At 43.7% G+C, this 11,161-nt stretch overlaps 1 protein-coding gene across 1 annotated transcript; it reads right to left on the bottom strand.

The window, feature by feature from the left end:
* Positions 1 to 4,746: 4,746 nt before the first annotated feature.
* On the bottom strand, positions 4,747 to 6,364 carry LOC115376781 (nuclear factor 7, ovary-like). The gene has a single exon (XM_030076544.1). It carries the CDS (start codon positions 6,145 to 6,147, stop codon positions 4,747 to 4,749), a length of 1,401 nt encoding a protein of 466 aa, XP_029932404.1. The 5' UTR covers positions 6,148 to 6,364.
* Positions 6,365 to 11,161: the final 4,797 nt, after the last annotated feature.

The raw sequence follows: 11,161 nt of genomic DNA, 5'->3' as shown, positions 1-11,161 counted from the left end.
TTTTTTTAACTTTTTTTTTTCTTTAACATTTTTTGTAGCTGTTTCAGGTCCAGACATTTCTGCTGTTTCATCCCCCACATGGACGGTTTACCTTCATAAAACCACTCGGATTTTTGGAAGACAACAGAAACAAACAAACAAACAAAAAAATCGGAACACTTCCAATGCCAAAAACTTGTCCGCTACTACTGTACGCCTAAACTATACTATACGATATAGTTTTGTACTTTAGGGAGAAAAAAACACTAACATTTCTAAAGTTCTCTTTGCTTTGTCTTCTTTGCAAATCTATATATATTTAATTCATGGATTACATCATGAAATCAACAAATATTCTTTAAAAAGGCAGAAAAATAAAGTTACTTTCAGTGTATACGCCAGTGTGTGTGGTTAGACACTGTTGAACATGGTGGCTGTGTTTGCCGCACTGCACTTTGTACGGTGTGGTGTGTACTGAGCGTTTCATTTTTTTTTTTTTTTTTTTACACACGTATACAGAGAGCGAGGGTTCACGGGAAGTCGCTGTACATCCGGGTGGTTCCCATCGCCAAGGCAACAGTCGCCACGCACCGGCAGAGGCAGTCCATTCAGGTCGGCGAAGGCAGCGAGGCGAAGATCCGGGCTGATGCACGGCTTAGGGGTAACATTTCCTGTTGTTGCAGCACTTTAAGAAACTGACTAAAATAATCATGAACATAACATCACGGCTCTTGTATTTTTAATTTTTTTAAACTGAGAGTCGTCAGGCCTGTGTGGGAGGTTGGCTGGAGGCTTTTCCACAAATACATTTACAATAATGCAGCTCATTATAACTCGCTGTAATGATAACTGCAGTTGAACTTGCTGGTTTTACCTTTAATGTCACTGGGCTGATCTGTCACTCTGAGACAGAGCGACACCTGGTGGCCAGAATCAATCGTTCGGGTCAGCCGTGCAGGAATCTTCCATTACCAATAAACGGAATAAAGTTTGTTTCGTCAACATGGAACAGTTTCATCAACTACGGCTGCCCCTTGTTCCCATTAGCAAATGGAGAAACCAGTATCATCCCATTTTCGGTGCCAGTTCTACTCAGTTCCATTGTTATGGTCGGCACCTTTTGGTTCAAATAGAGGAGGGAAGGAAAGAGGGAAGGAAAGAAATGGGGAGGGAGGGAGGGAGGGATGTGAAACAGGTGAGGAGGAGAAGATGAAGAGAGGAAGAAGGAAAGTTTGGAAGGACGGACGAATGAGGGAGAAAAGTTCACCGACCGAGAGGGAAAGGAGTATAAGAACAAGGTAAAGGAGGGATGAGGAAAGAAAGAAAGAAAGAAAGAGACAAAGAAATAAAGAAAGAAAGAAAAAGAAAGAGAGAGAGAAAGAAAGTGAAGGAAAGTATAAGAGTACAGTGGTAAAGGAGTATTGTTTCCATCCTCCCAGCTGATCCTGAATCAGTCCTAATGGAGGATGTCATCACCTTGAGTCTGTCAACACACACACACACACACACACACACACACACACACACACACACACACATAAGGAACGCACCTCTTTTATCCCAGAACAATCCTGATGGAAAATGACACACACACCTGTCTTTTCATGCGTAGACCAGCGCACACACACACGTACACACACACACGCACACACACACAGCTGCTGCGGTTCAGTGGAGTGACGGAGCGAGACGGACAGAGCGGCAGATGGAGGAGAGGAAGGAGGGATGAGGAGAGAAAACAAAACCAGGAGAGAAGAAGAAGAAGGAGAAGGAGAAGAAGTGGAGGAAGAAGAAGAAAGTGACAGAGGCCCACACAGGCAAAATTATTCACCAAAAGAAAGAAAGATAGAAAGAATAAAAGAAAGGGAGATGGAGGGAAAAAAAAACATGATTAAGAGAAAGAAACAAAGATAAAGAAAATAAGATCAAAACAATGTAAAAAAAAAAAAAAGAGGAATATTAACAAAAATGCCACCACAAAACAAAACCAACAGGACAGAAAATGGACGGAAAGGAGGAAACAAGGCAAGAAAGAGAGAAAAGGAAGAGGAGCGGAGGAGGTGCGGAGGAGGAGCGAGCAGGCTGACCCGGCGTAGGAAAACGAGCGCTCCATGAAGAGCGTCAGTCTTTCTCAGCTAATGTCTAATTTGTAAGATTAGAGAGACAGAGAGTTAACCGAGTGGAAAAAGACCGTCCAGAAAACCATGATTAAACCCTTCCACTGTAATAATGAGATCTATTCCAATCCCTTTAACACAGCGCCTCACACACACACACACACACACACACACATACGTACAGATTTGTCTGGCCACTTACTCAAAGCCCCAATCCAGTTTTTTTTTTTTCACCATATAAATCCCGTATTAAAAGTATATTTTTCCTGGTGTTTTTATGCCGCATTAGATACACAGTGACAAAAAAAAGGAGACAAACCAATGGCATTGTTGGTAATTGACGTGCAACTTAACACCCTGAACTTCACATTAAAAAAAAAAAAAGAAGAAAAAGAAAGCTTCAAGACAGAGTTATAAATGTGCTTTTTGAGCCAAGTTTAATTCAAAACTGCATTTTTAAACCACAGAAACAATGTTAAACCTGCTGATTTTTTTTTTTTTTTCTGTTCATTTTTTCAGATGTCAGAACCCAGAAATCCTACAAGGCTGCATTAGAGGTTTTTGCTTGCATGATAAAAACAGCGAGGCACGTCCAGAGTCCTTGGCCTTGTTTTTTTAGGTTTCTTTTTTGGGTCAGGTCGGCGTACATGCAACTACTGCGACAAAAAAACTGAACAAACACACCTCGGTGTCGCAGTCGATGTGGATGCACGACGACAGAGGCTCCTAACACTTCGCTTTGAGATGAAGATACAACTCACTAACGTCTATTTCTTCTTCTTACAAAAAATTTACAAAAAAATCATTTGTTCCAGTTGCCATAATATATCTCAATCAGTAAGAATAACCACCTTTGATATACAACATCTTTATACTTACATGAATTCAGCCCTCACCATCGAGCACTTGGTGCTGTTTAATGTCACTTCTATTGTGATTTATGTAAACTTTTTAACCTTCTGTACGCAAAAGGTAGACAATAAAGCATTTTTCTTTCTTTCTTTCTTTCTTTCTTTCTTTCTTTCTTTCTTTCTTCTTCTTGTGTGAACTGGAAGGAGAGTTTTTGTCCTTTGCCGGCTGTCAAAGCCAAGCGCAGTCGTGAGGACATTCAATACTGGTTTTACATGAAAACATGATCCAGTAGCTCCCAGACATCTTTTACACAGTCTTTGATTTACACATGGGTTTCACTCAACATCACCAAACAATAATTCATAACATCTTCCTCTCTCCTTTAACGGACTCGTACCGGCAGCTGACCCCTGATCCAGGTCAAGGTCCATGTCCAGGTCAGGGGAACCTTTTTCCTGTAAAGGGCCATTTAAATTTTTACACCATCTTGAGGCTCCTTTCAGAATTATCAAGTTGAAACTTATTGCAAGAATTTTATTAACATTTTAATACTAATAGGAAGGAGGTACTTGTTAAATTGACGTGTTTTTTATTGTTCAAACGTCACACTGACCTTAATGCGGTGGCTGGAACTGCTTCTCTTTGGTGATGATGATGATGATGATGATGATGATGATGATGATGATGACATTCGCAGCTGATTTTCCAAGTTTGGGTCAGTCAGTCTAGAGTGGCACCGAGTCTTTGCAAGAGTCCGTCTTGAGAAGGACTGCTCACACAGCGGTCGGTCGTCCTAGTCGTTTTTTCACTCTGAACAAGGTTTCAACCTCGACAAAAAACTCACAAAACTCACCTTCCTAAAAATCAAATTTCATACACTGGAAAACAAAAATAAAAAAAAGCATGGGAGCCTGTCTGAAATTTAGTTTTTTCTCTGTTCCTGTTTTCACTGATTCATGCTGTTTAAGACACAGACCTAAATCCTAACACATTTAACATCGGTTTCTAAGCCATTCTCTACATGACAACAGGTCCTAAAACATATTTACCTCCAAATGACATAACAAAACATTTGTCCCGTATCCTTGTGATGCAATGCAACATTTTCCCTTACGTTCAGGAGGAGAGAGACTGAAAAAAACCCTGAAAAACCTGTCACACTTTGAGAAAAACTGGTTTCTCTCAGATTACGGCGCTGTGCTGTCAGTAAATCTGAACACATTTTCCTGTGAAATTCATTGATCCAAATGTGACTGAAAATAATTATTTAATGTAAGATTACAGTCCTAATAAGCATATTCCGCACTTCTGTATTTTTTTCATTCATTTTTAATTTGTTACATTATTCATTCATTTACTATTTTTTGACATTAGGGGCAAGAACAGAGGAAACTTCAGTTTGTAAATTACTGACATTACATCAAGCATTTAAATGATGAAACAAAATGATGATTCTCCAGATGAAGACACTAATGTGACTAATGTGGGACTGTCTCTACTTTTTTTTAATTTTAGTTTTGTTGACAAAGACGTAATCCTCAGGACAACTTTGGCACATCTTGATGATGTCACAGATTACAGAGCTGGCTGTGCTTATTAATTTATACATCAGACCTGCCATGGCAATGAAAACAATTTATGTTTAGGTAATAAATTCTTAAATTGAGAGCAGTTTTTTCCCTAAAAAAATAGATGAATTTAATACAACATAACATGATCATTTCCATCAGTATAAGCACCACCATCATCATCATCATCATTGTCATCATCATCATCAGGAGGAGTTGCGGTCACCTTTCTAACTGTGGTGGTCCACCGCTACAGAGACCTTCAGGGGCAAAATCCTCAGTGGGAATTCATGTGCGGTGCTGATGTATGGAAACATCGTCTCGGTGAAAGTGTGTTTGAAGGTGTGTATGTGCGTGTTCGTGTCGGGATCAGAGAACGCCAGCCTTCCTCTGTCCCAGTCCAGATGAACTCGGATCCTCTGGAACCTCGTCTTCACCCGGAGAGCGGCGTCCGGATTGGGCGAGAAGCGTGCCCAGTATTCACCGTGATGGAACAATAATCCCCATAATCCGGATCGCATTTGTCCCTTCCTCGGGATGGACTCCGCCAGCACTCCCAGTAGCCAGTAGGTGTTGTCTCCGACCTCCACGTCCCAGCGGTGCGTCCCCGAGCTGAGGCCCTCGGAGCCCAGGACGAGGTAGTAGGAGTCGAACCTCTCTGGGTTTTCGGGAAGCGGCTGCTGCTCTCCATATCTCACCCCGGTCAGGTCTCTGGACAAGGTGAACTCTGTATCGGCCGTGTTGGGGTCCAGAACCACGGGAGAGTAGGAGACCGCCTCCCTCATCTTGTCCCAGACGGTGAAGCTCAGGTTGCCCAGGTGTTTGGCCTCGTCTATCAGAGCTCCCGAGAGCGGCTGTGGATCCTCCAGCGGGGGGCGCCGGATTCTTCCCGCTGTGGCCTTGAATTTCTGCAGGAACGAAACGTCGTCAGCCCTCAGATCCGCCTCTACGGCTCGGATTGTCTCTGACAGGGCCTCTATCTCTCTGCTCAGATCGTCCCTCTTCTCCTTCATCGTCCGGCTCTTCTGCGCCTCCTCCTCCCTCAGCGCGGCGATCCTGGCCTCCTCTTCCTCTTGGAGGAACCGGTGAAGCTTCCTAAACTCCTCCTTGATCTGCCTCTCCGTGCGCCGGGCCTGGGTCTTTATATGCGCCGCCGTTCGATCGCAGTTTCCTTTAACCTCATTGAAGAGCTCCAGTTTCTCCTGCAAGGGCGCCAGCGACTCCTGAAGCTCCTTCTTGCGACTGCGTGCCGCTTCGTCGATCGGCCTGAACCTGTGGTTGCGGTGTTTTTCCGAGTCTCGACAGACGAGACACACCGGCCTCTGGTGGTCCAGGCAGAAGAGGCTGAGTTTCTCGGCGTGCAGGCTGCAGCGAATCTCCGAGCCGGCAGAAGCTCGGCGGTCTCTCTCCAGCAGGAAGGCCTCACACAGGTTCCTCAGCACCAAGTTACGAGGCGGATGATCCTTTGAAGATCTCCTCTTGCAAACCGGACACTCGTGCTCCTGTTTCTCCGTCCACCATCTCTGCAGGCAGGCTTTGCAGAAGCTGTGGCTGCACGACAGCACGACGGGATCTTTGAAGATGTCATAGCAGACCGGACAGGAGAGATTCTCCTCTGATGTGGAGGACATGTTCGCCTCTGAGTGAAGATTAAAAAACTCACCAGGCAGACGGTTCAAACAGGAAGTGAGCGCAGTCAGCCGTGGTGCCGCTGCCTCCTCTGCAAAGTTCCCTCAAAGTTACTTTCACTTTGAGCTCTCTGGGCTGATTTCTGTTGTAAAACTCACAATGTGATCAGTCAGCAGCAGGTTGACGTGGCAGTATTCCCAGTATTCCCAGTGCTCCTCCTGCAGTGGAAGCCGTGGGTCTCTCGGTGTGTGTGTGTGTGTATGTGTGTGTGTGTGTGTGTGTGTGTGTCTCTTCTCAGCGTACAGTGGAGGAATGACAGCCTCTGTTTCCTGGTTTGTTAGAGTTGAGTCAGAGAGTGGGCGGGGCTTTGTCAGGCCATTCAGGTTACTACAAAAGATCAGGGCACTCCAACCAGCTGGTGTTTGACTTTGGGTTTGAGTAAAAAAAAATAATAATAATAATTAGTCTGTATGTGTTTATGTCTGTGTTTTCAGTTTTTTCTCAACAATCAGTTTTGCTTTATTAAATTTGTTACAAATATCTTTCATTATAGTATAAATTCATACAATATGAATGTACACCACATTATTATTGCCTATGAGTTGCAAAAATAGAATACACTGTAAGAGATAGTAGAGTCAGGTTTACGTTTTTTGATTTCTACTCGATTACAAAGCAACCATTTGCCCAAGAGTGCTGATATTTTCAGCTGAATTGATTTGAGTTTATTTGAGTCAAACAAATTTAGAAAATGTAATTTGAAGTAAAACAGGGAGAGTTTGTTTGCAAAATAATAGTTGTTAAAAGTGGTTAGGGTTAGCTGTTGTTATAAATGGATAAAAACAAAATAAAAACTCATTTTATTGTACATGCACAGCCATGTGTTTTCTTTATTTTGGATTCAAACCCAGGACCTTTCTATCATCAGAGACGGTGAGGTTTTTTTTTTTTTTCGCTTTTTATTATCAAAATAATGAAACATATGCAGGTATTTACAAATTATTTTTCTAACTCACTTTCAATTCCTATATTTCATTACATAATGTACACTAAACATTTTTGTCTCTCACATACACTTAAAACATTTACTCCATGAAAGTCAACACGCCTGAACACAAAATCACACACTCAAGCTCACTGAGGCAAACACACACACACACACACACAGACACACAGGGCTTGGACTGAGACAGGAACCCCACACGACACAATTTTTTACAAATTCTATCCAGACACCAAAAACACGCTGTCGCAGGAAGGTGTGTGGAAAGTTATCTTCTCCGGGGATGCAAAGGTCCCGGGTTCAAATCCCCAGGTGGCTGAGTGATAAAGTTTATGCATGTGCCGTGTTTTCAAGTGTCTCTGACTTTTATCCTAAGTAGAAGAATTTGCCCACTCAACTGATTTGGTTTCTCTCTCTCCCTCTCTCTTTCTTTCTCTCTCGTCCTCCTTCTCTCCCCCTCGCTCGCTTCTTCCTCTCTCTCTGCCTTAATTGGTAGGACAGAGGTAGTCAGCCTGCATGTGGAGCCAACAGCTGCTACTCATTCCCAATCAGCCCAGTGGATATAAGCCCTGCTCCTTCTCTGCCACACACGCGTAAGAACAATACAAGCTGACAGTTAGATACAATCCTCAGTCTCTATTGTCCTGGAGGAACTTTATTTTCACAGCTCGGACATACGCAGATAACCAAACTGCAGCATACAGGTATACATACAGATACATAAGCAAATAACCTCCAGATGTACGACAGTGACTCCTTGTGCACGGACACTGTTTCCAGTCAGGTACTGGTCGTTCGCAGTAAAGACTAAACTTAACCACTGCACACTGAAATAACTTTACTGTGACTTTATTAGGAGCGTACAGCATGTTTTGCCTCTTAATTTATATTTAACCCTTTCACGCATAGCGGTCACTACAGTGGACAGCTGTTTAAAGTCATTTTCTCCTAAATGCAATGGTTTCTATGGTGGAATTGCATATCAGCTGTTAAAGTGCTCTCTGCTGCTCCCCCCCATTGAGGTTTATGCAGAGACCGTCAGTTCTTGTTGCTGAAAACATATTAATGCTAGTAGAATGACATGGTAACATCAGTCCTGCATCCTGAAAGAAGTATGGAGACTCACAAAAGTGTTCATGCCCTAAGAAGAGTAAAAACACATAAGAAACAAATCTGGACTCAGGCTTTCATAATTCATGCATCAAAGGGTTAAGATCTAAGTTATACCTCTAACTTGGGCCCTTAGGGAGAGATGAGCCACCGGGTCCCCTGACATTCACCTTCTTATTCAGTGACATAAAGGGACAGAAGTAAGATTTAGCCCATCCTATTGTATATGTAAAGAGTTAGTCAGTTTTCCAGTTAAGCCTAATCCATGGGAAATGGTGTAGTTCCTCTAACTCTCTCCTATATTAATCACGTTATTTTTTGAATAATGTAAATGTGTGGAATAATGTTATGGCCTTTGTAATTGTATTCACCTTTTTCATGAAAATGCTGAAATGCTTTGGAAAAAAAAAAAAAAAAAAAAAAAAAAGAACTGTCATGGCTGGTCATGACCAATATGTATTTATGACACCTATGAGAACTTAATTTTGTTGAGCGTAACGTGTTGTTTGCTCCTAATAAAGCTGCAGAGAAGTTATTTCAGTGTTTTACATAATACAAAGAGGTAGTATGTCAGAAGAAATGCCTCAGCTATGTGCATCATACAAAAAAAGGGTGCAACGGAGTCAAGTTTTAACAAAAGTCAAGAGCAATAAAAAAAAGAATAGGTGCCATGTGCATTCACATTTAAAAGAGCAGTCCCAGTGCCCATCTGTGTGCGGTGCTGCGGTGTCACAGCTGGGCGGAGGAGGGCAGGCTGTCATCACGTCGACGTCGCTGGCCTGCCGAGGTGGGTTAAACTGCAGGTTGAGATGTGACTTTTGGGTCGGGGGAGCAGACTGTCCATGTGGCGCTGATCGTGGCATCGGCAGATACCAGGGGTAAGGCGTGGGGGGGTGCAGGAGGGTGCAGGGCACCAGCCATAGTTTCAGAAAAGCTGCATCAGCAACTTATAAATCTTCCTCTCATGCACGTGATGAGCAGATCGACGTCCCTGCTGTCACATATTGCCTGGGAGAGCATCTCCAGGGCTGTCGAACCTCAACTTCTTCCACCTGGGTGGGCCACGGCTTGAAGCAAGTGGTCGTGTTGCGGATTATCACAAGGATTGGGATGATGATGATGAAGATGATGTTGAAGGAACGGGTCCAGTTGGGGTTCAAGGGTCCATCTGCAACCACAAACAATAGGTAGATTAGTGCTTATGCTATGTTATCTTTACATGACACACAACCACTGTGTTAAACTGAGCTGCAAAGTACACAGTTAGGGATGTGGTACACTCTGGATCTTGCATTTCTAATCTACATCACCCACCCATCCCCCCCCGTACCTCCATCTGCACCTCCAGACTTTAGTCTTTGGTTTATCAAATGCTTGCGCTGAACTTCCTCGACAGTAGCACACACCCACACATTATAACGATATAGCGCGGCGGCATAATGGAAACACAGAGTGAATGGTTTGCTTGCCAGTGTTGAGTGTGCAGGCAGGCCGACTGCTGATGCAACACATAATTTGACACCAACCACATCTCATACGGCACTGGGGTCAGTTATGTGCATTTCAATACAATACAAACTCATTTCTAAAAATGGATACATCTCATCACTATCTCTGTCTGTCTTTCTGTTGCCAGCTGCGTGTTGCTGGCTGCGACATCTGCGCTGACCTCCGTGGTAGAATTAAACAAAGGCTCTTCTTCTTGGATGACGTCCGAGTCTCATACTTTCTCCTTCTACAGGCAAGAAGGGTTGTTCCCCCAGCACGTCGTCTAGCTCGTCCTAAAAGGGACAGCTTATCCAGACCCCACCTGATTTGTTGTTTGCATCCTTGACCTTTCTGAACGAGGCTTTTAGGTGCTTTATTTTCTGTTGGCATTGCAGCCATGGCCCTGCATCGTCTTTGAAATTGAAATTGCGCGGTTGCAATTTGAATCGTCTAACTTGCACTGCACCGACTTGTTGGCCCAGACAGCAATCAGGCAGCGTGTTTCCTCATAGCTCCATCCTCGTGCGTCCACGTTGTTGCTGGTGTCGCTGTCATTATCACTTGTTTGTTGTTGTTGTTCTTCTTCCTCTTCTGCAGAAATTTTGTAGCTGCGCCTTGTTGTGTTCGTGCTTTTATGAGGCAGTTGGCAAGCAAATGAGTATGTACTTCCACATCTGCAGAGGACGTAACGTAAGCAGGCGGTCCTTCAGTGTGTACACCTCTAATGTGATGTGAATACAAGCATCCCAGACCACCTCCGAATGCGTCCTGAGATCCAATCACTCGGGACGCATTGCTGCTGTTTACATCTGTAGTCAGAGGTTTAAGCTCGTGTTTGGATTTCTCAGGACGGGCGTTAATACCAGGTGGGAACCGGCCTGTTGTGAGAGCAAGGTGTGTGATGGCTCTGTCGTTCATCTCAGATATACTGGGTGTGTCGGAGGGGATGATTTTGGAGGCAGCAAGTGTTGATCCTGTTGAGTGTGTTCTTGCTCGAGATCGTCAGCATAGAGTCTTTGTTGGGATCGTTTCTGGACATCGGCGGTCTGTTGAACTGGGACGATCAAGACTTATGACCTATGAGACAATACAGAGGGCCGACATGGACATTAGCATGACACGACAGACTGTGTTGCTGCAGCAGAGCGTGTGCATGTCAGTGGTGACAATGCTCTACCTTGTTGCAGTTTGCCATTATAAAGACGAAGAAAAATTTCCTGCCACTCTGTTTAACTCTAATTAATTTGTTTGTTTGTTGGCTTTATGTTTGCTTTGTTCATTTTGACCGGTACCTTTATCTTTCTTACTTGACTTATCCTTTGCCTCTGTTTACCTGTGTTCCCTCGCTTCCTAGTTTCCACCTGCCTCATGATGAGCCTGCAAACCACAATCTGTCGATGGTAGACGTCAAATGT

This window comes from Myripristis murdjan, chromosome 18 (assembly GCF_902150065.1).
Source record: "Myripristis murdjan chromosome 18, fMyrMur1.1, whole genome shotgun sequence".
Classification (NCBI taxonomy): domain Eukaryota; kingdom Metazoa; phylum Chordata; class Actinopteri; order Holocentriformes; family Holocentridae; genus Myripristis; species Myripristis murdjan.
Note: the sequence above shows the minus strand (reverse complement) of the source record. Positions and strands in the feature narration are given on the sequence as shown.

Bases quoted from the DNA above. Each gene is read 5' to 3' on its own strand.
- LOC115376781 (XM_030076544.1), bottom strand. From the start codon at position 6,147: ATGTCCTCCACATCAGAGGAGAATCTCTCCTGTCCGGTCTGCTATGAC.